At 55.2% G+C, this 25,428-nt stretch overlaps 1 protein-coding gene across 4 annotated transcripts in view; it reads left to right on the top strand.

Moving 5' to 3' along the window:
• TRIM3 (tripartite motif containing 3) overlaps positions 1 to 25,428 on the top strand; it is a 176,783-nt gene that overhangs the window by 56,344 nt on the left and 95,011 nt on the right. For all 4 annotated transcript variants that reach the window (XR_011026022.1, XM_068266463.1, XM_068266464.1 and 1 more), the window contains exons 7-11: positions 11,037 to 11,140; positions 11,224 to 11,391; positions 11,523 to 11,703; positions 14,563 to 14,633; positions 18,852 to 18,992. Coding sequence is in view for 3 of the 4 variants with exons in the window: in XM_068266463.1 (XP_068122564.1) it covers positions 11,037 to 11,140; positions 11,224 to 11,391; positions 11,523 to 11,703; positions 14,563 to 14,633; positions 18,852 to 18,992 (665 nt within the window). In the remaining variant the exon portion in view is untranslated. The remainder of the gene's footprint in view (positions 1 to 11,036; positions 11,141 to 11,223; positions 11,392 to 11,522; positions 11,704 to 14,562; positions 14,634 to 18,851; positions 18,993 to 25,428) is intronic.

Below are 25,428 nucleotides of genomic sequence, written 5' to 3'. Positions count from 1 at the left end.
TAGGTCCGGCCACTAGTGTGGGTAGTTGGTGATCAGCTCCCTCTCTGGGTCTGGCCTCTAGTGTGGGTAGTTGGTGATCAGCTCCCTCTCTGGGTCCGGCCTCTAGTGTGGGTAGTTGGTGATCAGCTCCTTCTCTGGGTCCGGCCTCTAGTGTGGGTAGTTGGTGATCAGCTCCCTCTCTGGGTCCGGCCACTAGTGTGGGTAGTTGGTGATCAGCTCTCTCTCTGGGTCCGGCCTCTAGTGTGGGTAGTTGGTGATCAGCTCCTTCTCTGGGTCCGGCCTCTAGTGTGGGTAGTTGGTGATCAGCTCCCTCTCTGGGTCCGGCCACTAGTGTGGGTAGTTGGTGATCAGCTCCCTCTCTGGGTCTGGCCTCTAGTGTGGGTAGTTGGTGATCAGCTCCCTCTCTGGGTCCGGCCTCTAGTGTGGGTAGTTGGTGATCAGCTCCCTCTCTGGGTCCGGCCTCTAGTGTGGGTAGTTGGTGATCAGCTCTCTCTCTGGGTCCGGCCTCTTGTGTGGGTAGTTGGTGATCAGCTCCCTCTCTGGGTCTGGCCTCTAGTGTGGGTAGTTGGTGATCAGCTCCCTCTCTGGGTCCGGCCTCTAGTGTGGGTAGTTGTGGATCAGCTCCCTCTCTGGTTCCGGCCTCTAGTGTGGGTAGTTGGTGATCAGCTCCCTCTCTGGGTCTGGCCTCTAGTGTGGGTAGTTGGTGATCAGCTCCCTCTCTGGGTCCGGCCTCTAGTGTGGGTAGTTGGGGATCAGCTCCCTCTCTGGGTCCGGCCTCTAGTGTGGGTAGTTGGTGATCAGCTCCCTCTCTGGGTCCGGCCTCTAGTGTGGGTAGTTGGTGATCAGCTCCCTCTCTGGGTCCGGCCTCTAGTGTGGGTAGTTGGTGATCAGCTCCCTCTCTGGGTCCGGCCTCTAGTGTGGGTAGTTGGTGATCAGCTCCCTCTCTGGGTCTGGCCACTAGTGTGGGTAGTTGGTGATCAGCTCCCTCTCTGGGTCTGGCCTCTAGTGAGGGTAGTTGGTGATCAGCTCCTTCTCTGGGTCCGGCCTCTAGTGTGGGTAGTTGGTGATCAGCTCCTTCTCTGGGTCCGGCCTCTAGTGTGGGTAGTTGGTAATCAGCTCCCTCTCTGGGTCCGGCCTCTAGTGAGGGTAGTTGGTGATCAGCTCCTTCTCTGGGTCCGGCCTCTTGTGTGGGTAGTTGGTGATCAGCTCCCTCTCTGGGTCTGGCCTCTAGTGTGGGTAGTTGGTGATCAGCTCCCTCTCTGGGTCCGGCCTCTAGTGTGGGTAGTTGGTGATCAGCTCCCTCTCTGGGTCCGGCCTCTAGTGTGGGTAGTTGGTGATCAGCTCCCTCTCTGGGTCTGACCACTAGTGTGGGTAGTTGGTGATCAGCTCCCTCTCTGGGTCTGACCACTAGTGTGGGTAGTTGGTGATCAGCTCCCTGTCTGGGTCCGGCCACTAGTGTGGGTAGTTGGTGATCAGCTCCCTCTCTGGGTCCGGCCTCTAGTGAGGGTAGTTGGTGATCAGCTCCTTCTCTGGGTCCGGCCTCTAGTGTGGGTAGTTGGTGATCAGCTCCTTCTCTGGGTCCGGCCTCTAGTGTGGGTAGTTGGTAATCAGCTCCCTCTCTGGGTCCGGCCTCTAGTGAGGGTAGTTGGTGATCAGCTCCTTCTCTGGGTCCGGCCTCTAGTGTGGGTAGTTGGTGATCAGCTCCTTCTCTGGGTCCGGCCACTAGTGTGGGTAGTTGGTGATCAGCTCCCTCTCTGGGTCCGGCCTCTAGTGTGGGTAGTTGGTGATCAGCTCCCTCTCTGGGTCTGGCCACTAGTGTGGGTAGTTGGTGATCAGCTCCCTCTCTGGGTCTGGCCTCTAATGTGGGTAGTTGGTGATTAGCTCCCTCTCTGGGTCCGGACTCTAGTGTGGGTAGTTGATCAGCTCCCTCTCTGGGTCCGGCCTCTAGTGTGGGTAGTTGGTGATCAGCTCCCTCTCTGGGTCTGGCCACTAGTGTGGGTAGTTGATCAGCTCCCTCTCTGGGTCCGGCCTCTAGTGAGGGTAGTTGGTGATCAGCTCCTTCTCTGGGTCCGGCCACTAGTGTGGGTAGTTAGTGATCAGCTCCTTCTCTGGGTCCGGCCTCTAGTGTGGGTAGTTAGTGATCAGCTACCTCTCTGGGTCTGGCCTCTAGTGTGGGTAGTTGGTGATCAGCTCCCTCTCTGGGTCTGGCCACTAGTGTGGGTAGTTGATCAGCTCCCTCTCTGGGTCCGGCCTCTAGTGAGGGTAGTTGGTGATCAGCTCCTTCTCTGGGTCCGGCCACTAGTGTGGGTAGTTAGTGATCAGCTCCTTCTCTGGGTCCGGCCTCTAGTGTGGGTAGTTAGTGATCAGCTACCTCTCTGGGTCTGGCCTCTAGTGTGGGTAGTTGGTGATCAGCTCCCTCTCTGGGTCTGGCCTCTAGTGTGGGTAGTTGGTGATCAGCTCCCTCTCTGGGTCCGGCCTCTAGTGTGGGTAGTTGGTGAAAAGCTCTCTCTCTGGGTCCGGCCTCTAGTGTGGGTAGTTGGTGATCAGCTCCTTCTCTGGGTCCGGCCACTAGTGTGGGTAGTTGGTGATCAGCTCCCTCTCTGGGTCTGGCCTCTAGTGTGGGTAGTTGATCAGCTCCCTCTCTGGGTCTGGCCACTAGTGTGGGTAGTTGGTGATCAGCTCCCTCTCTGGGTCCGGCCTCTAGTGTGGGTAGTTGGTGATCAGCTCCCTCTCTGGGTCTGGCCTCTAGTGTGGGTAGTTGGTGATCAGCTCCCTCTCTGGGTCTGGCCACTAGTGTGGGTAGTTGGTGATCAGCTCCCTCTCTGGGTCCGGCCTCTAGTGTGGGTAGTTGATCAGCTCCCTCTCTAGGTCTGGCCTCTAGTGTGGGTAGTTGGTGATCAGCTCCCTCTCTGGGTCCGGCCTCTAGTGTGGGTAGTTGGTGATCAGCTGCCTCTCTGGGTCCGGCCTCTAGTGTGGGTAGTTGGTGATCAGCTCACTCTCTGGGTCCGGCCACTAGTGTGGGTAGTTGGTGATCAGCTCCCTCTCTGGGTCCGGCCACTAGTGTGGGGAGTTGGTGATCAGCTCCCCCTCTGGGTCCGGCCTCTAGTGTGGGTAGTTGGTGATCAGCTCCCTCTCTGGGTCCGGCCTCTAGTGTGGGTAGTTGGTGATCAGCTCCCTCTCTGGGTCCGGCCACTAGTGTGGGTAGTTGGTGATCAGCTCCCTCTCTGGGTCTGGCCACTAGTGTGGGTAGTTGGTGATCAGCTCCCTCTCTGGGTCTGGCCTCTAATGTGGGTAGTTGGTGATTAGCTCCCTCTCTGGGTCCGGCCTCTAGTTTGGGTAGTTGGTGATCAGCTCCCTCTCTGGGTCCGGCCTCTAGTGTGGGTAGTTGGTGATCAGCTCCTTCTCTGGGTCCGGCCTCTAGTGTGGGTAGTTGGTGATCAGCTCCCTCTCTGGGTCCGGCCTCTAGTGTGGGTAGTTGGTGATCAGCTCCCTCTCTGGGTCCGGCCTCTAGTGTGGGTAGTTGGTGATCAGCTCCCTCTCTGGGTCCGGCCTCTAGTGTGGGTAGTTGGTGATCAGCTCTCTCTCTGGGTCCGGCCTCTTGTGTGGGTAGTTGGTGATCAGCTCCCTCTCTGGGTCCGGCCACTAGTGTGGGTAGTTGGTGATCAGCTCCCTCTCTGGGTCTGGCCTCTAGTGTGGGTAGTTGGTGATCAGCTCCTTCTCTGGGTCCGGCCTCTAGTGTGGGTAGTTGGTGATCAGCTCCCTCTCTAGGTCCGGCCACTAGTGTGGGTAGTTGGTGATCAGCTCCCTCTCTGGGTCTGGCCTCTAGTGTGGGTAGTTGGTGATCAGCTCCCTCTCTGGGTCCGGCCTCTAGTGTGGGTAGTTGGTGATCAGCTCCCTCTCTGGGTCTGGCCACTAGTGTGGGTAGTTGGTGATCAGCTCCCTCTCTGGGTCCGGCCACTAGTGTGGGTAGTTGGTGATCAGCTCCTTCTCTGGGTCCGGCCTCTAGTGTGGGTAGTTGGTGATCAGCTCCCTCTCTGGGTCCGGCCACTAGTGTGGGTAGTTGGTGATCAGCTCTCTCTCTGGGTCCGGCCTCTAGTGTGGGTAGTTGGTGATCAGCTCCTTCTCTGGGTCCGGCCTCTAGTGTGGGTAGTTGGTGATCAGCTCCCTCTCTGGGTCCGGCCACTAGTGTGGGTAGTTGGTGATCAGCTCCCTCTCTGGGTCTGGCCTCTAGTGTGGGTAGTTGGTGATCAGCTCCCTCTCTGGGTCCGGCCTCTAGTGTGGGTAGTTGGTGATCAGCTCCCTCTCTGGGTCCGGCCTCTAGTGTGGGTAGTTGGTGATCAGCTCTCTCTCTGGGTCCGGCCTCTTGTGTGGGTAGTTGGTGATCAGCTCCCTCTCTGGGTCTGGCCTCTAGTGTGGGTAGTTGGTGATCAGCTCCCTCTCTGGGTCCGGCCTCTAGTGTGGGTAGTTGGTGATCAGCTCCCTCTCTGGGTCCGGCCTCTAGTGTGGGTAGTTGGTGATCAGCTCCCTCTCTGGGTCCGGCCTCTAGTGTGGGTAGTTGGTGATCAGCTCCCTCTCTGGGTCCGGCCTCTAGTGTGGGTAGTTGGTGATCAGCTCCCTCTCTGGGTCTGGCCACTAGTGTGGGTAGTTGGTGATCAGCTCCCTCTCTGGGTCTGGCCTCTAATGTGGGTAGTTGGTGATTAGCTCCCTCTCTGGGTCCGGCCTCTAGTTTGGGTAGTTGGTGATCAGCTCCCTCTCTGGGTCCGGCCTCTAGTGTGGGTAGTTGGTGATCAGCTCCTTCTCTGGGTCCGGCCTCTAGTGTGGGTAGTTGGTGATCAGCTCCCTCTCTGGGTCCGGCCACTAGTGTGGGTAGTTGGTGATCAGCTCCCTCTCTGGGTCTGGCCTCTAGTGTGGGTAGTTGGTGATCAGCTCTCTCTCTGGGTCCGGATTCTAGTGTGGGTAGTTGGTGATCAGCTCCTTCTCTGGGTCCGGCCTCTAGTGTGGGTAGTTGGTGATCAGCTCCCTCTCTAGGTCCGGCCACTAGTGTGGGTAGTTGGTGATCAGCTCCCTCTCTGGGTCTGGCCTCTAGTGTGGGTAGTTGGTGATCAGCTCCCTCTCTGGGTCCGGCCTCTAGTGTGTGTAGTTGGTGATCAGCTCCCTCTCTGGGTCTGGCCACTAGTGTGGGTAGTTGGTGATCAGCTCCCTCTCTGGGTCCGGCCACTAGTGTGGGTAGTTGTTGATCAGCTCCTTCTCTGGGTCCGGCCTCTAGTGTGGGTAGTTGGTGATCAGCTCCCTCTCTGGGTCTGGCCTCTAGTGTGGGTAGTTGGTGATCAGCTCCCTCTCTGGGTCCGGCCTCTAGTGTGGGTAGTTGGTGATCAGCTCCCTCTCTGGGTCCGGCCTCTAGTGTGGGTAGTTGGTGATCAGCTCCCTCTCTGGGTCCGGCCTCTAGTGTGGGTAGTTGGTGATCAGCTCCCTCTCTGGGTCCGGCCTCTAGTGTGGGTAGTTGGTGATCAGCTCCCTCTCTGGGTCTGGCCACTAGTGTGGGTAGTTGGTGATCAGCTCCCTCTCTGGGTCTGGCCTCTAATGTGGGTAGTTGGTGATTAGCTCCCTCTCTGGGTCCGGCCTCTAGTTTGGGTAGTTGGTGATCAGCTCCCTCTCTGGGTCCGGCCTCTAGTGTGGGTAGTTGGTGATCAGCTCCTTCTCTGGGTCCGGCCTCTAGTGTGGGTAGTTGGTGATCAGCTCCCTCTCTGGGTCCGGCCACTAGTGTGGGTAGTTGGTGATCAGCTCCCTCTCTGGGTCTGGCCTCTAGTGTGGGTAGTTGGTGATCAGCTCTCTCTCTGGGTCCGGATTCTAGTGTGGGTAGTTGGTGATCAGCTTCTTCTCTGGGTCCGGCCTCTAGTGTGGGTAGTTGGTGATCAGCTCCCTCTCTAGGTCCGGCCACTAGTGTGGGTAGTTGGTGATCAGCTCCCTCTCTGGGTCTGGCCTCTAGTGTGGGTAGTTGGTGATCAGCTCCCTCTCTGGGTCCGGCCTCTAGTGTGTGTAGTTGGTGATCAGCTCCCTCTCTGGGTCTGGCCACTAGTGTGGGTAGTTGGTGATCAGCTCCCTCTCTGGGTCCGGCCACTAGTGTGGGTAGTTGTTGATCAGCTCCTTCTCTGGGTCCGGCCTCTAGTGTGGGTAGTTTGTGATCAGCTCTCTCTCTGGGTCCGGCCTCTAGTGTGGGTAGTTGGTGATCAGCTCCTTCTCTGGGTCCGGCCTCTAGTGTGGGTAGTTGGTGATCAGCTCCCTCTCTGGGTCCGGCCACTAGTGTGGGTAGTTGGTGATCAGCTCCCTCTCTGGGTCTGGCCTCTAGTGTGGGTAGTTGGTGATCAGCTCCCTCTCTGGGTCCGGCCTCTAGTGTGGGTAGTTGGTGATCAGCTCCCTCTCTGGGTCCGGCCTCTAGTGTGGGTAGTTGGTGATCAGCTCTCTCTCTGGGTCCGGCCTCTTGTGTGGGTAGTTGGTGATCAGCTCCCTCTCTGGGTCTGGCCTCTAGTGTGGGTAGTTGGTGATCAGCTCCCTCTCTGGGTCCGGCCTCTAGTGTGGGTAGTTGGTGATCAGCTCCCTCTCTGGGTCTGGCCACTAGTGTGGGTAGTTGGTGATCAGCTCCCTCTCTGGGTCCGGCCTCTAGTGTGGGTAGTTGGTGATCAGCTCCCTCTCTGGGTCCGGCCTCTAGTGTGGGTAGTTGGTGATCAGCTCCCTCTCTGGGTCCGGCCTCTAGTGTGGGTAGTTGGTGATCAGCTCCCTCTCTGGGTCCGGCCTCTAGTGTGGGTAGTTGGTGGTCAGCTCTCTCTCTGGGTCCGGCCACTAGTGTGGGTAGTTGGTGATTAGCTCCCTCTCTGGGTCTGGCCACTAGTGTGGGTAGTTGGTGATCAGCTCCCTCTCTGGGTCTGGCCTCTAATGTGGGTAGTTGGTGATTAGCTCCCTCTCTGGGTCCGGCCTCTAGTTTGGGTAGTTGGTGATCAGCTCCCTCTCTGGGTCCGGCCTCTAGTGTGAGTAGTTAGGGATCAGCTCCCTCTCTGGGTCTGGCCTCTAGTGTGGGTAGTTGGTGATCAGCTCCTTCTCTGGGTCCGGCCTCTAGTGTGGGTAGTTGGTGATCAGCTCCCTATCTGGGTCCGGCCTCTAGTGTGGGTAGTTAGTGATCAGCTCCCTCTCTGGGTCTGGCCTCTAGTGTGGGTAGTTGGTGATCAGCTCCCTCTCTGGGTCCGGCCTCTAGTGTGGGTAGTTGGTGATCAGCTCCCTCTCTGGGTCTGGGCTGTAGTGTGGGTAGTTGGTGATCAGCTCACTCTCTGGGTCCGGCCTCTAGTGTGGGTAGTTGGTGATCAGCTCCCTCTCTGGGTCTGGCCTCTAGTGTGGGTAGTTGGTGATCAGCTCCCTCTCTGGGTCTGGCCGTCTAATGTGGGTAGTTGGTGATTAGCTCCCTCTCTGGGTCCGGCCTCTAGTTTGGGTAGTTGGTGATCAGCTCCCCCTCTGGGTCCGGCCTCTAGTGTGGGTAGTTGGTGATCAGCTCCCTCTCTGGGTCCGGCCTCTAGTGTGAGTAGTTAGGGATCAGCTCCCTCTCTGGGTCTGGCCTCTAGTGTGGGTAGTTGGTGATCAGCTCCCTCTCTTGGTCCGGCCTCTAGTGTGGGTAGTTGGTGATCAGCTCCCTCTCTGGGTCCGGCCTCTAGTGTGGGTAGTTGGTGATCAGCTCCCTCTCTGGGTCTGGCCTCTAGTGTGGGTAGTTGGTGATCAGCTCCCTCTCTGGGTCCGGCCTCTAGTGAGGGTAGTTGGTGATCAGCTCCTTCTCTGGGTCCGGCCTCTAGTGTGGGTAGTTGGTGATCAGCTCCCTCTCTGGGTCCGGCCACTAGTGTGGGTAGTTAGGGATCAGCTCCCTCTCTGGGTCCGGCCTCTAGTGTGGGTAGTTAGTGATCAGCTCCCTCTCTGGGTCTGGCCTCTAGTGTGGGTAGTTGGTGATCAGCTCCTTCTCTGGGTCCGGCCTCTAGTGTGGGTAGTTGGTGATCAGCTCCCTCTCTGGGTCTGGCCTCTAATGAGGGTAGTTGGTGATCAGCTCCTTCTCTGGGTCCGGCCTCTAGTGTGGGTAGTTGGTAATCAGCTCCCTCTCTGGGTCTGGGCTGTAGTGTGGGTAGTTGGTGATCAGCTCCCTCTCTGGGTCCGGCCACTAGTGTGGGTAGTTGGTGATCAGCTCCCTCTCTGGGTCTGGCCTCTAGTGTGGGTAGTTGGTGATCAGCTCCCTCTCTGGGTCAGGCCTCTAGTGTGGGTAGTTGGTGATCAGCTCCCTCTCTGGGTCCGGCCACTAGTGTGGGTAGTTAGTGATCAGCTCACTCTCTGGGTCCGGCCACTAGTGTGGGTAGTTTGTGATCAGCTCCCTCTCTGGGTCCGGCCTCTAGTGTGGGTAGTTGATCAGCTCCCTCTCTGGGTCCGGCCACTAGTGTGGGTAGTAAGTGATCAGCTCCCTCTCTGGGTCTGGCCTCTAGTGTGATTAGCTGGTGATCAGCCCCCTCTCTGGGTCCGGCCTCTAGTGTGGGTAGTTGGTGATCAGCTCCCTCTCTGGGTCGGGCCTCTAGTGTGGGTAGTTGGTGATCAGCTCCCCCTCTGGGTCTGGCCTCTAGTGTGGGTAGTTGGTGATCAGCTCCCTCTCTGGGTCCGGCCTCTAGTGTGGGTAGTTGGTGATCAGCTCCCTCTCTGGGTCTGGCCACTAGTGTGGGTAGTTGGTGATCAGCTCCCTCTCTGGGTCCGGCCTCTAGTGTGGGTAGTTGGTGATCAGCTCCTTCTCTGGGTCCGGCCTCTAGTGTGGGTAGTTGGTGATCAGCTCCTTCTCTGGGTCCGGCCTCTAGTGTGGGTAGTTGGTGATCAGCTCCTTCTCTGGGTCCGGCCTCTAGTGTGGGTAGTTGGTGATCAGCTCCCTATCTGGGTCCGGCCTCTAGTGTGGGTAGTTGGTGATCAGCTCACTCTCTGGGTCTGGCCACTAGTGTGGGTAGTTGGTGATCAGCTCCCTCTCTGGGTCCGACCTCTAGTGTGGGTAGTTGATCAGCTCCCTCTCTAGGTCTGGCCTCTAGTGTGGGTAGTTGGTGATCAGCTCCCTCTCTGGGTCCGCCTCTAGTGTGGGTAGTTGGTGATCAGCTCCCTCTCTGGGTCCGGCCTCTAGTGTGGGTAGTTGGTGATCAGCTCCCTCTCTGGGTCCGGCCACTAGTGTGGGTAGTTTGTGATCAGCTCCCTCTCTGGGTCCGGCCTCTAGTGTGGGTAGTTGATCAGCTCCCTCTCTGGGTCCGGCCTCTAGTGTGGGTAGTTGGTGATCAGCTCCCCCTCTGGGTCCGGCCTCTAGTGTGGGTAGTTGGTGATCAGCTCCCCCTCTGGGTCCGGCCTCTAGTGTGGGTAGTTAGTGATCAGCTCCCTCTCTGGGTCTGGCCTCTAGTGTGGGTAGTTGGTGATCAGCTCCCTCTCTGGGTCGGGCCTCTGGTGTGGGTAGTTGGTGATCAGCTCCCTCTCTGGGTCCGGCCTCTAGTGTGGGTAGTTGGTGATCAGCTCCCTCTCTGGGTCCGGCCTCTAGTGTGGGTAGTTGGTGATCAGCTCCCTCTCTGGGTCCGGCCTCTAGTGTGGGTAGTTGGTGATCAGCTCCCTCTCTGGGTCTGGCCTCTAGTGTGGGTAGTTGGTGATCAGCTCCCTCTCTGAGTCCGGCCTCTAGTGTGGGTAGTTGGTGATCAGCTCAGTCTCTGGGTCCGGCCTCTAGTGTGGGTAGTTGGTGATCAGCTCCCTCTCTGGGTCCGGCCTCTAGTGTGGGTAGTTGGTGATCAGCTCCCTCTCTGGGTCCGGCCTCTAGTGTGGGTAGTTGGTGATCAGCTCAGTCTCTGGGTCCGGCCTCTAGTGTGCGTAGTTGGTGATCAGCTCCCTCTCTGGGTCCGGCCACTAGTGTGGGTAGTTGTTGATCAGCTCCCTCTCTGGGTCCGGCCTCTAGTGTGGGTAGTTGGTGATCAGCTCCCTCTCTGGGTCGGGCCTCTAGTGTGGGTAGTTTGGTGATCAGCTCACTCTCTGGGTCCAGCCTCTAGTGTGGGTAGTTAGTGATCAGCTCCCTCTCTGGGTCCGGCCTCTAGTGTGGGTAGTTAGTGATCAGCTCCCTCTCTGGGTCCGGCCTCTAGTGTGGGTAGTTGGTGATCAGCTCCCTCTCTGGGTCCGGCCACTAGTGTGGGTAGTTGGTGATCAGCTCCCTCTCTGGGTCCGGCCACTTGTGTGGGTAGTTGGTGATCAGCTCCCTCTCTGGGTCCAGCCTCTAGTGTGGGTAGTTAGTGATCAGCTCCCTCTCTGGGTCCGGCCTCTAGTGTGGGTAGTTGGTGATCAGCTCCCTCTCTGGGTCCGGTCTCTAGTGTGGGTAGTTAGTAATCAGCTCCCTCTCTGGGTCCGGCCTCTAGTGTGGGTAGTTTGTGATCAGCTCCCTCTCTGGGTCCGGCCTCTAGTGTGGGTAGTTGGTGATCAGCTCCCTCTCTGGGTCCGGCCTCTAGTGTGGGTAGTTGGTGATCAGCTCCCTCTCTGGGTCCGGCCTCTAGTGTGGGTAGTTGGTGATCAGCTCCCTCTCTGGATCCGGCCACTAGTGTGGGTAGTTGGTGATCAGCTCCCTCTCTGGGTCCGGCCACTAGTGTGGGTAGTTGGTGTTAAGCTCCCTCTCTGGGTCCGGCCTCTAGTGTGGGTAGTTGGTGTCCAGCTCCCTCTCTTGGTCCGGCCTTTAGTGTGGGTAGTTGATCATCTCCCTCTCTGGGTCCGGCCACTGGTGTGGGTAGTTGGTGATTAGCTCCCTCTCTGGGTCTGGCCTCTAGTGTGGGTAGTTGGTGATCAGCTCCCTCTCTGGGTCAGGCCTCTAGTGTGCGTTGTTGATGGTCAGCTCCCTCTCTCATTCTATGCGGCAGCCTTTGTGTGAGTAGTTGGTATTCTGGCAAGTACAAGACAGTTTCATAAGACTTTGACTAATGGTGGCATCCCTTCTCAGATCCACGTCTCATGACCGATGTGTGTTTCAGGAACCCGAGGTCGAGATAAAGGGGAATTCTCCAATTTACAAGGCATCTGTGCCTCCAGTAACAATCGGATTGTGGTGGCGGATAGTAACAATCAGTGCATACAGGTAATACAACATCCAATGTTTTTTTCATATTTTTCTATTATAAATTATCTTTTACTAGTTCTCTTTCATCTGACCCATGGTAGGTCTTCTCCAATGAGGGTCAGTTTAAGCTACGTTTTGGGGTCCGTGGTCGATCCCCAGGACAGCTGCAGCGTCCCACTGGTGTGGCAGTGGATACAAACGGTGACATCATCGTGGCGGATTATGACAACCGCTGGGTCAGCATCTTCTCTCCTGAGGGGAAGTTTAAGGTACCTCCTAGATGATGGCCTTCTGTATCACGTCGAGGTGCTGATGTTTGTTGCCTCCTTGTGTCCTCTTTATACCTGTTACAATGTGTATGATTTCCCAGCAGTATACACGCTTTTCCTTCTAACCACAGAACAAGATTGGCGTTGGTCGTCTGATGGGTCCCAAAGGAGTGGCCGTAGACCGCAATGGACACCTGATTGTAGTGGACAACAAGTCTTGCTGCATCTTCATCTTTCAGTCTAATGGAAAGTTAGTGGGGAGATTTGGAGGCCGTGGTCCAGGAGACAAGCAGCAGTCTGGAACATTGGATGGTAAGCAGTGGTTGGTGCTTCATTTAGTGGAAGGAGACAGCAGTTAATTAATGGGACAGCATCTGGCTGGCAGGAACCCTTTGTGAGAATCGGGACAAGCAGCCCAGCAAGAGATGGACTTGGGGTGGGCAGCCCTAGCAGAAGGTGGAAGAGATGGAGGCTTACTCAAAGGGTGCATACCACTTCCATGTAGTATAAGGGCCAACAGATTTTGAATACTAGGATCAGATTGTGTAGGTAATCTCTATACTACATTAAATTGCCCAACCAAAATGGTTTGCATGTCCGCACACTTAGCTTACACAGGGACTTGTGGTACGGGATATTTAATGAAGTTGAGGTGTGGTGGTAGATATTTGGATGGGCGGAGTCAAGGTTGGATGCTGGTGGAATGTGATATTTAGATGGGCAGAATCAAGGTTGGGTGCTGGTGGAAGGTTATATTTGAATGGGAGGAGACTAGGTGTGGGACTGGTGGAAGGTGATATTTGGATGGGCGGAGTCGAGGTTGGGTGCTGGTGGTAGGTGATATTTGGATCGGCGGAGTAGAGGTTGGATGCTGGTGGAAGGTGATATTTGGATGGGTGGAGTCGAGGTTGGGTACTAGTGGTAGGTGATATTTGGATGGGCGGAGTCGAGGTTGGGTGCTGGTAGATGGTGATATTTGGATGGGCGGAGTCAAGGTTGGGTGCTGGTGGAAGGTGATATTTGGATGGACGGAGTTGCTGTGGTGGTAGGTGATATTTGGATGGGCGGAGTTGGTGTGGTGGTAGGTGATATTTGGATGGGTGGAGTCGAGGTTGGGTACTAGTGGTAGGTGATATTTGGATGGGCGGAGTCGAGGTTGGGTGCTGGTAGATGGTGATATTTGGATGGGTGGAGTGGAGTCAAGGTTGGGTGCTGGTGGAAGGTGATATTTGAATGGGCGGAGTCGAGGTTGGGTGCTGGTAGAAGGTGATATTTGGATGGGCGGAGTCGAGGTTGGGTGCTGGTGGTAGGTAATATTTGGATGGGCGGAGTCGAGGTTGGGTGCTGGTGGAAGGTGATATTTGAATGGGCGGAATCGAGGTTGGGTGCTGGTGAAAGGTGATATGTGGATGGGAGGAGTCTAGGTGTGGGACTGGTGGAAGGTGATATTTGGATGGGCGGAGTCGAGGTTGGATGCTGGTGGAAGGTGATATTTGGATGGGTGGAGTCGAGGTTGGGTACTAGTGGTAGGTGATATTTGGATGGGCGGAGTCGAGGTTGGGTGCTGGTAGATGGTGATATTTGGATGGGCGGAGTCAAGGTTGGGTGCTGGTGGAAGGTGATATTTGGATGGACGGAGTTGCTGTGGTGGTAGGTGATATTTGGATGGGTGGAGTCGAGGTTGGGTGCTGGTAGATGGTGATATTTGGATGGGTGGAGTGGAGTCAAGGTTGGATGCTGGTGGAAGGTGATATTTGAATGGGCGGAGTCGAGGTTGGGTGCTGGTGTTAGTTGATATTTGGATGTGCGGAGTCGAGGTTGGGTGCTGGTAGATGGTGATATTTGGATGGGCGGAGTAGAGTCGAGGTTGGATGCTGGTGGAAGGTGATATTTGAATGGGCGGAGTGGAGGTTGGGTGCTGGTGGAAGGTGATATGTGGATGGAAGGAGTCTAGGTGTGGGACTGGTGGAAGGTGATATTTGGATGGGCGGAGTCGAGGTGTGGTGGTAGGTGATATTTGGATGGGCGGAGTCGAGGTTGGGTGCTGGTGTTAGTTGATATTTGGATGTGCGGAGTCGAGGTTGGGTGCTGGTGGAAGGTGATATTTGGATGGGCGGAGTCGAGGTTGGGTGCTGGTGGAAGGTGATATGTGGATGGAAGGAGTCTAGGTGTGGGACTGGTGGAAGGTGATATTTGGATGGGCGGAGTCAAGGTTGGGTGCTGGTGTTAGTTGATATTTGGATGTGCGGAGTCGAGGTTGGGTGCTGGTAGATGGTGATATTTGGATGGGCGGAGTAGAGTCGAGGTTGGATGCTGGTGGAAGATGATATTTGAATGGGCGGAGTCGAGGTTGGGTGCTGGTGGAAGGTGATATTTGGATGGGCGGAGTCGAGGTTTGGTGCTGGTGGTAGGTGATATTTGGATGGGCGGAGTCGAGGTTTGGTGCTGGTGGTAGGTGATATTTGGATGGGTGGAGTCGAGGTTGGGTGCTGGTGGAAGGTGATATTTGGATGGGCGGAGTCGAGGTTGGGTGCTGGTGGAAGGTGATATTTGGATGGGCAGAGTCGAGGTTTGGTGCTGGTGGTAGGTGATATTTGGATGGGCGGAGTCGAGGTTTGGTGCTGGTGGTAGGTGATATTTGGATGGGCGGAGTCGAGGTTGGGTGCTGGTGGTAGGTGATATTTAGATGGGCGGAGTCGAGGTTGGTTGCTGGTGGAAGGTGGTATGTGGATGGGAGGAGTCTTGGTGTGGGACTGGTAGAAGGTGAGATTTGGATGGGCGGAGTCCAGGTGTGGTGGAAGGTGATATGTGGATGGGCGGAATCGAGTTGTTGGGGAAGGTGATATTTGGATGGGTGGAGTCGAGGTTTTGGGGAAGGTGATATTTGGATTGGCGGAGTCAAGGTGTGGTGTTAGGTGATTGGTGGATGGGAGGAGTCTAGGTGTGTGACGTGGTAGATGATATTTGGATGGGCGGAGTCAAGATGTGGTGATAGGTGGATGGGAGGAGTCTAGGTGTGTGACGTGGCAGGAGATATGGATGGGCGGAGTCAAGATGTGGTGATAGTTGGATGGGAGGAGTCTAGGTGTGTGACGTGGTAGGAGATATTTGGATGGGCGGAGTCTAAGTCTCTTATTCCCCTCTATACCATGATATTTGCTCTCTTTTCAGGACCACATTTCGTGGCTGTGAATAACAAGAATGAAATCGTGGTGACAGATTTCCACAACCATTCAGTAAAGGTGAGTTACCTTCTGCCGCTACCCTTTCCATGACCGTCACGCCCCCTGGAGGAGGAAGAGGGGAAAGTAGTTCCCTTCTTAGTCCCGTTTTCATGATCCCTGTCGCCTGCTGGAGGTAGAAGAGGGGAAAGTTCCTTCTCAGTTTCCTGGTCCCGTTTCAGTGTCCTCTCCGATTGGCTATATCGTCTGGTCTGCGTCTGGAGCAGATGCATTTCCACCACAGGTTGCTATGGAAACGCACCCGCTGTCCAGAAGGTAGGCAATTTGTGTTGCGTTCCTGCGATGTACAGACCTGGTCATAAGTGGACGCGGACAAGGAATCTAGAGGAGTCATCCCTATTGCTCGCTCAGTAATATGTATTATGTGCCGTTACTCTGAGGTGTCTGGGACGGGGGTTGGTTGTGCTGGTGAATCTGTATTATGTGCCGGTACTCTGAGGTGTCTGGGACGGGGGCTGGTTGTGCTGGTGAATCTGTATTATGTGCCGTTACTCTGAGGTGTCTGGGACAGGGGTTGGTTGTGCTGGTGAATCTGTATTATGTGCCGTTACTCTGAGGTGTCTGGGACGGGGGTTGGTTGTGCTGGTGAATCTGTATTATGTGCTGTTACTCTGAGGTGTCTGGGACGGGGCTGGTTGTGCTGGTGAATCTGTATTATGTGCTGTTACTCTGAGGTGTCTGGGACGGGAGTTGGTTGTGCTGGTCTGTATTATGTACTGTTACTCTGAGGTGTCTGGGACGGGGGTTGGTTGTGCTGGTGTATCTGTATTATGTGCCGTTACTCTGAGGTGTCTGGGACAGGGGTTGGTTGTGCTGGTGAATCTGTATTATGTGCCGTTACTCTGAGGTGTCTGGGACGGGAGTTGGTTGTGCTGGTGAATCTGTATTATGTGCCGTTACTCTGAGGTGTCTGGGACGGGGGTTGGCTGTGCTGGTGGATCTGTATTATGTGCCCTGTTACTCTGAGGTGTCTGGGAGTTACTCTGAGGTGTCTGGGACGGGGGTTGGTTGTGCTGGTGAATCTGTATTATGTGCTGTTACTCTGAGGTGTCTGGGACGGGGGTTGGTTGTGCTGGTGAATCTGTATTATGTGCCGTTACTCTGAGGTGTCTGGGACGGGGGTTGGTTGTGCTGGTGAATCTGTATTATGTGCCGTTACTCTGAGGTGTCTGGGACGGGGGTTGGTTGTGCTGGTGAATCTGTATTATGTGCCGTTACTCTGAGGTGTCTGGGAGTTACTCTGAGGTGTCTGGGACGGGGGTTGGTTGTGCTGGTGAATCTGTATTATGTGCTGTTACTCTGAGGTGTCTGGGACGGGGGTTGGTTGTGCTGGTGAATCTGTATTATGTGCCGTTACTCTGAGGTGTCTGGGACGGGGGTTGGTTGTGCTGGTGAATCTGTATTATGTGCCGTTACTCTGAGGTGTCTGGGACGGGGGTTGGTTGTGCTGGTGAATCTGTATTATGTGCCGTTACTCTGAGGTGTCTGGGACGGGGGTTGGTTGTGCTGGTGAATCTGTATTATGTACTGTTACTCTGAGGTGTCTGGGAGTTACTCTGAGGTGTCTGGGACGGGGCTGGTTGTGCTGGTGAATCTGTATTATGTGCCGTTACTCTGAGGTGTCTGGGACGGGGCTGGTTGTGCTGGTGAATCTGTATTATGTGCCGTTACTCTGAGGTGTCTGGGACGGGGGTTGGTTGTGCTGGTGAATCTGTATTATGTGCCGTTACTCTGAGGTGTCTGGGACGGGGGTTGGTTGTGCTGGTGAATCTGTATTATGTGCCGTTACTCTGAGGTGTCTGGGACGGGGGTTGGTTGTGCTGGTGAATCTGTATTATGTACTGTTACTCTGAGGTGTCTGGGACGGGGGTTGGTTGTGCTGGTGAATCTGTATTATGTGCCCTGTTACTCTGAGGTGTATGGGACAGGGGTTGGTTGTGCTGGTGAATCTGTATTATGTGCCGTTACTCTGAGGTGTCTGGGACGGGGGCTGGTTGTGCTGGTGAATCTGTATTATGTACTGTTACTCTGAGGTGTCTGGGACGGGGGTTGGTTGTGCTGGTGAATCTGTATTATGTGCCCTGTTACTCTGAGGTGTCTGGGATGGGGTTGGTTGTGCTGGTGAATCTGTATTATGTGCTGTTACTCTGAGGTGTCTGGGACGGGGGTTGGTTGTGCTGGTGAATCTGTATTATGTGCCCTGTTACTCTGAGGTGTCTGGGATGGGGTTGGTTGTGCTGGTGAATCTGTATTATGTGCCGTTACTCTGAGGTGTCTGGGACGGGGGCTGGTTGTGCTGGTGAATCTGTATTATGTGCCCTGTTACTCTGAGGTGTCTGGGACGGGGGCTGGTTGTGCTGGTGAATCTGTATTATGTGCCCTGTTACTCTGAGGTGTCTGGGACGGGGGTTGGTTGTGCTGGTGAATCTGTATTATGTGCTTTTACTCTGAGGTGTCTGGGACGGGGGATGGTTGTGCTGGTGAATCTGTATTATGTGCCGTTACTCTGAGGTGTCTGGGACGGGGTTGGTTGTGCTGGTGAATCTGTATTATGTGCCGTTACTCTGAGGTGTCTGGGACGGGGGTTGGTTGTGCTGGTGAATCTGTATTATGTGCTGTTACTCTGAGGTGTCTGGGACAGGGGTTGGTTGTGCTGGTCTGTATTATGTGCCGTTACTCTGAGGTGTCTGGGACGGGGGTTGGTTGTGCTGGTGAATCTGTATTATGTGCCGTTACTCTGAGGTGTCTGGGACAGGAGTTGGTTGTGCTGGTGAATCTGTATTATGTGCCGTTACTCTGAGGTGTCTGGGACGGGGGTTGGTTGTGCTGGTGAATCTGTATTATGTGCCGTTACTCTGAGGTCTCTGGGACGGGGGTTGGTTGTGCTGGTGAATCTGTATTATGTGCCGTTACTCTGAGGTGTCTGGGACGGGGGTTGGTTGTGCTGGTGAATCTGTATTATGTGCCGTTACTCTGAGGTCTCTGGGACGGGGGTTGGTTGTGCTGGTGAATCTGTATTATGTGCCGTTACTCTGAGGTGTCTGGGACGGGGGTTGGTTGTGCTGGTGAATCTGTATTATGTGCCGTTACTCTGAGGTCTCTGGGACGGGGGTTGGTTGTGCTGGTGAATCTGTATTATGTGCCGTTACTCTGAGGTTTCTGGGACAGGGGTTGGTTGTGCTGGTGAATCTGTATTATGTGCCGTTACTCTGAGGTGTCTGGGACGGGGGTTGGTTGTGCTGGTGAATCTGTATTATGTGCCGTTACTCTGAGGTGTCTGGGACGGGGGTTGGTTGTGCTGGTCTGTATTATGTGCCGTTACTCTGAGGTGTCTGGGACGGGGGTTGGTTGTGCTGGTCTGTATTATGTGCCGTTACTCTGAGGTGTCTGGGACGGGGGTTGGTTGTGCTGGTGAATTTGTATTATGTGCCGTTACTCTGAGGTGTCTGGGACGGGGGTTGGTTGTGCTGGTCTGTATTATGTGCCGTTACTCTGAGGTGTCTGGGACGGGGGTTGGTTGTGCTGGTCTGTATTATGTGCCGTTACTCTGAGGTGTCTGGGACAGGGGTTGGTTGTGCTGGTCTGTATTATGTGCTGTTACTCTGAGGTGTCTGGGACGGGGGTTGGTTGTGCTGGTCTGTATTATGTGCCGTTACTCTGAGGTGTCTGGGACAGGGGTTGGTTGTGCTGGTCTGTATTATGTGCTGTTACTCTGAGGTGTCTGGGACGGGGGTTGGTTGTGCTGGTGAATCTGTATTATGTGCCGTTACTCTGAGGTGTCTGGGACGGGGGTTGGTTGTGCTGGTGAATCTGTATTATGTGCTGTTACTCTGAGGTGTCTGGGACGGGGGTTGGTTGTGCTGGTGAATCTGTATTATGTGCCGTTACTCTGAGGTGTCTGGGAGTTACTCTGAGGTGTCTGGGACGGGGGTTGGTTGTGCTGGTGAATCTGTATTATGTGCCGTTACTCTGAGGTGTCTGGGACGGGGGTTGGTTGTGCTGGTGAATCTGTATTATGTGCCGTTACTCTGAGGTGTCTGGGACGGGGGTTGGTTGTGCTGGTGAATCTGTATTATGTGCCGTTACTCTGAGGTGTCTGGGACGGGGGCTGGTTGTGCTGGTGAATCTGTATTATGTGCCGTTACTCTGAGGTGTCTGGGACAGGGGTTGGTTGTGCTGGTGAATCTGTAAATGGTGTCCTTTCTTCTGTCTTCGCAGGTCTACAGTGCAGAAGGAGAGTTCCTCTTTAAGTTTGGCTCCCATGGTGAAGGCAACGGTCAGTTCAACGCCCCTACTGGAGTGGCTGTGGATTCTAACGGGAACATTATTGTGGCTGACTGGGGCAACAGCCGGATACAGGTGTGGATCCCGCAGTGTGAACAGGTCACACACACACCTGCAGACTCAGATACAGCAGCCACACACACCTGGTGACTCTCAGATACAGCAGCCACACACACCTGGTGACCTCAGATACAGCAGCCACACACACCTGGTGACTCTCAGATACAGCAGCCACACACACCTGGTGACTCAGATACAGCAGCCACACACACCTGGTGACTCAGATACAGCAGCCACACACACCTGGTGACTCTCAGATACAGCAGCCACACACACCTGGTGACCTCAGATACAGCAGCCACACACACCTGGTGACTCTCAGATACAGCAGCCACACACACCTGGTGACTCTCAGATACAGCAGCCACACACACCTGGTGACTCTCAGATACAGCAGGCCACGCACACCTGGTGACTCAGATACAGCAGCCACACACACCTGGTGACTCTCAGATACAGCAGCCACACACACCTGGTGACTCAGATACAGCAGCCACACACACCTGGTGACTCAGATACAGCAGCCACACACACACCTGGTGACTCAGATACAGCAGTCACACACACCTGGTGACTCAGATACAGCAGCCACACACACCTGGTGACTCAGATACAGCAGCCACACACACCTGGTGACTCAGATACAGCAGCCACACACACCTGGTGACTCAGATACAGCAGCCACACACACCTGGTGACTGAGATACAGCAGCCACACACACCTGGTGACTCAGATACAGCAGGCCACACACACCTGGTGACTCAGATACAGCAGCCACACACACCTGGTGACTCTCAGATACAGCAGCCACACACACCTGGTGACTCTCAGATACAGCAGCCACACACACCTGGTGACTCTCAGATACAGCAGCCACACACACCTGGTGACTCTCAGATACAGCAGCCACACACACCTGGTGACTCTCAGATACAGCAACCCCACACACCTGGTGACTCTCAGATACAGCAGCCACACACACCTGGTGACTCAGATACAGCAGCCACACACACCTGGTGACTCAGATACAACAGCCACACACACCTGGTGACTCAGATACAGCAGCCACACACACCTGGTGACTCAGATACAGCAGCCACACACACCTGGTGACTCTCAGATACAGCAGCCACACACACCTGGTGACTCTCAGATACAGCAGCCACACACACCTGGTGACTCTCAGATACAGCAACCACACACACCTGGTGACTCTCAGATACAGCAGCCACACACACCTGGTGACTCAGATACAGCAGCCACACACACTTGGTGACTCAGATACAGCAGCCACACACACCTGGTGACTCTCAGATACAGCAGCCACACACACCTGGTGACCTCAGATACAGCAGCCACACACACCTGGTGACTCAGATACAGCAGCCACACACACCTGGTGACTCAGATACAGCAGCCACACACACCTGGTGACTCTCAGATACAGCAGCCACACACACCTGGTGACCTCAGATACAGCAGCCACACACACCTGGTGACTCTCAGATACAGCAGCCACACACACCTGGTGACTCTCAGATACAGCAGCCACACACACCTGGTGACTCTCAGATACAACAGCCACACACACCTGGTGACTCAGATACAGCAGCCACACACACCTGGTGACTCAGATACAGCAGCCACACACACCTGGTGACTCAGATACAGCAGCCACACACACCTGGTGACTCAGATACAGCAGCCACACACACCTGGTGACTCAGATACAGCAGCCACACACACCTGGTGACTCAGATACAGCAGCCACACACACCTGGTGACTCAGATACAGCAGCCACACACACCTGGTGACTCAGATACAGCAGCCACACACACCTGGTGACTCAGATACAGCAGCCACACACACCTGGTGACTCAGATACAGCAGCCACACACACCTGGTGACTCTCAGATACAGCAGCCACACACACCTGGTGACCTCAGATACAGCAGCCACACACACCTGGTGACTCTCAGATACAGCAGCCACGCACACCTGGTGACTCAGATACAGCAGCCACACACACCTGGTGACTCTCAGATACAGCAGCCACACACACCTGGTGGCTCAGATACAGCAGCCACACACACCTGGTGACTCAGATACAGCAGCCACACACACCTGGTGACTCAGATACAGCAGGCCACACACACCTGGTGACTCAGATACAGCAGCCACACACACCTGGTGACTCTCAGATACAGCAGCCACACACACCTGGTGACTCAGATACAGCAGCCACACACACCTGGTGACTCTCAGATACAGCAGCCACACACACCTGGTGACTCTCAGATACAGCAGCCACACACACCTGGTGACTCTCAGATACAGCAACCACACACACCTGGTGACTCTCACATACAGCAGCCACACACACCTGGTGACTCAGATACAGCAGCCACACACACCTGGTGACTCAGATACAACAGCCACACACACCCGGTGACTCAGATACAGCAGCCACACACACCTGGTGACTCTCAGATACAGCAGCCACACACACCTGGTGACTCAGATACAGCAGCCACACACACCTGGTGACTCAGATACAGCAGCCACACACACCTGGTGACTCAGATACAGCAGCCACACACACCTGGTGACTCAGATACAGCAGCCACACACACCTGGTGACTCAGATACAGCAGCCACACACACCTGGTGACTCAGATACAGCAGCCACACACACCTGGTGACTCAGATACAGCAGCCACACACACCTGGTGACTCAGATACAACAGCCACACACACCCGGTGACTCAGATACAGCAGCCACACACACCTGGTGACTCTCAGATACAGCAGCCACACACACCTGGTGACTCAAATACAGCAGCCACACACACCTGGTGACTCAGATACAGCAGCCACACACACCTGGTGACTCAGATACAGCAGCCACACACACCTGGTGACTCAGATACAGCAGCCACACACACCTGGTGACTCAGATACAGCAGCCACACACACCTGGTGACTCAGATACAGCAGCCACACACACCTGGTGACTCAGATACAGCAGCCACACACACCTGGTGACTCAGATACAGCAGCCACACACACCTGGTGACTCAGATACAGCAGCCACACACACCTGGTGACTCTCAGATACAGCAGCCACACACACCTGGTGACTCAGATACAGCAGCCACACACACCTGGTGACTCAGATACAACAGCCACACACACCTGGTGACTCAGATACAGCAGCCACACACACCTGGTGACTCAGATACAGCAGCCACACACACCTGGTGACTCAGATACAGCAGCCACACACACCTGGTGACTCTCAGATACAGCAGCCACACACACCTGGTGACTCAGATACAGCAGCCACACACACCTGGTGACTCAGATACAACAGCCACACACACCTGGTGACTCAGATACAGCAGCCACACACACCTGGTGACTCAGATACAGCAGCCACACACACCTGGTGACTCAGATACAACAGCCACACACACCCGGTGACTCAGATACAGCAGCCACACACACCTGGTGACTCTCAGATACAGCAGCCACACACACCTGGTGACTCAGATACAGCAGCCACACACACCTGGTGACTCAGATACAGCAGCCACACACACCTGGTGACTCAGATACAGCAGCCACACACACCTGGTGACTCAGATACAGCAGCCACACACACCTGGTGACTCAGATACAGCAGCCACACACACCTGGTGACTCAGATACAGCAGCCACACACACCTGGTGACTCAGATACAGCAGCCACACACACCTGGTGACTCAGATACAGCAGCCACACACACCTGGTGACTCAGATACAGCAGCCACACACACCTGGTGACTCTCAGATACAGCAGCCACACACACCTGGTGACTCAGATACAGCAGCCACACACACCTGGTGACTCAGATACAACAGCCACACACACCTGGTGACTCAGATACAGCAGCCACACACACCTGGTGACTCAGATACAGCAGCCACACACACCTGGTGACTCTCAGATACAGCAGCCACACACACCTGGTGACTCTCAGATACAGCAGCCACACACACCTGGTGACTCTCAGATACAGCAGCCACACACACCTGGTGACTCTCAGATACAGCAACCACACACACCTGGTGACTCTCAGATACAGCAGCCACACACACCTGGTGACTCAGATACAGCAGCCACACACACTTGGTGACTCAGATACAGCAGCCACACACACCTGGTGACTCTCAGATACAGCAGCCACACACACCTAGTGACCTCAGATACAGCAGCCACACACACCTGGTGACTCAGATACAGCAGCCACACACACCTGGTGACTCAGATACAGCAGCCACACACACCTGGTGACTCTCAGATACAGCAGCCACACACACCTGGTGACCTCAGATACAGCAGCCACACACACCTGGTGACTCTCAGATACAGCAGCCACACACACCTGGTGACTCTCAGATACAGCAGCCACACACACCTGGTGACTCTCAGATACAACAGCCACACACACCTGGTGACTCAGATACAGCAGCCACACACACCTGGTGACTCAGATACAGCAGCCACACACACCTGGTGACTCAGATACAGCAGCCACACACACCTGGTGACTCAGATACAGCAGCCACACACACCTGGTGACTCAGATACAGCAGCCACACACACCTGGTGACTCAGATACAGCAGCCACACACACCTGGTGACTCAGATACAGCAGCCACACACACCTGGTGACTCAGATACAGCAGCCACACACACCTGGTGACTCAGATACAGCAGCCACACACACCTGGTGACTCAGATACAGCAGCCACACACACCTGGTGACTCAGATACAGCAGCCACACACACCTGGTGACTCTCAGATACAGCAGCCACACACACCTGGTGACCTCAGATACAGCAGCCACACACACCTGGTGACTCTCAGATACAGCAGCCACGCACACCTGGTGACTCAGATACAGCAGCCACACACACCTGGTGACTCTCAGATACAGCAGCCACACACACCTGGTGGCTCAGATACAGCAGCCACACACACCTGGTGACTCAGATACAGCAGCCACACACACCTGGTGACTCAGATACAGCAGGCCACACACACCTGGTGACTCAGATACAGCAGCCACACACACCTGGTGACTCTCAGATACAGCAGCCACACACACCTGGTGACTCAGATACAGCAGCCACACACACCTGGTGACTCTCAGATACAGCAGCCACACACACCTGGTGACTCTCAGATACAGCAGCCACACACACCTGGTGACTCTCAGATACAGCAACCACACACACCTGGTGACTCTCACATACAGCAGCCACACACACCTGGTGACTCAGATACAGCAGCCACACACACCTGGTGACTCAGATACAACAGCCACACACACCCGGTGACTCAGATACAGCAGCCACACACACCTGGTGACTCTCAGATACAGCAGCCACACACACCTGGTGACTCAGATACAGCAGCCACACACACCTGGTGACTCAGATACAGCAGCCACACACACCTGGTGACTCAGATACAGCAGCCACACACACCTGGTGACTCAGATACAGCAGCCACACACACCTGGTGACTCAGATACAGCAGCCACACACACCTGGTGACTCAGATACAGCAGCCACACACACCTGGTGACTCAGATACAGCAGCCACACACACCTGGTGACTCAGATACAGCAGCCACACACACCTGGTGACTCAGATACAGCAGCCACACACACCTGGTGACTCAGATACAGCAGCCACACACACCTGGTGACTCTCAGATACAGCAGCCACACACACCTGGTGACCTCAGATACAGCAGCCACACACACCTGGTGACTCTCAGATACAGCAGCCACGCACACCTGGTGACTCAGATACAGCAGCCACACACACCTGGTGACTCAGATACAGCAGCCACACACACCTGGTGACTCAGATACAGCAGCCACACACACCTGGTGACTCAGATACAGCAGGCCACACACACCTGGTGACTCAGATACAGCAGCCACACACACCTGGTGACTCTCAGATACAGCAGCCACACACACCTGGTGACTCAGATACAGCAGCCACACACACCTGGTGACTCTCAGATACAGCAGCCACACACACCTGGTGACTCTCAGATACAGCAGCCACACACACCTGGTGACTCTCAGATACAGCAACCACACACACCTGGTGACTCTCACATACAGCAGCCACACACACCTGGTGACTCAGATACAGCAGCCACACACACCTGGTGACTCAGATACAACAGCCACACACACCCGGTGACTCAGATACAGCAGCCACACACACCTGGTGACTCTCAGATACAGCAGCCACACACACCTGGTGACTCTCAGATACAGCAGCCACACACACCTGGTGACTCTCAAATACAGCAACCACACACACCTGGTGACTCTCAGATACAGCAGCCACACACACCTGGTGACTCAGATACAGCA

Source organism: Hyperolius riggenbachi, chromosome 2, assembly GCF_040937935.1.
Source record: "Hyperolius riggenbachi isolate aHypRig1 chromosome 2, aHypRig1.pri, whole genome shotgun sequence".
NCBI lineage: Eukaryota > Metazoa > Chordata > Amphibia > Anura > Hyperoliidae > Hyperolius > Hyperolius riggenbachi.
The sequence above is the reverse complement of the archived record's forward strand: the minus strand, read 5'-3'. Positions and strand labels throughout refer to the sequence as shown.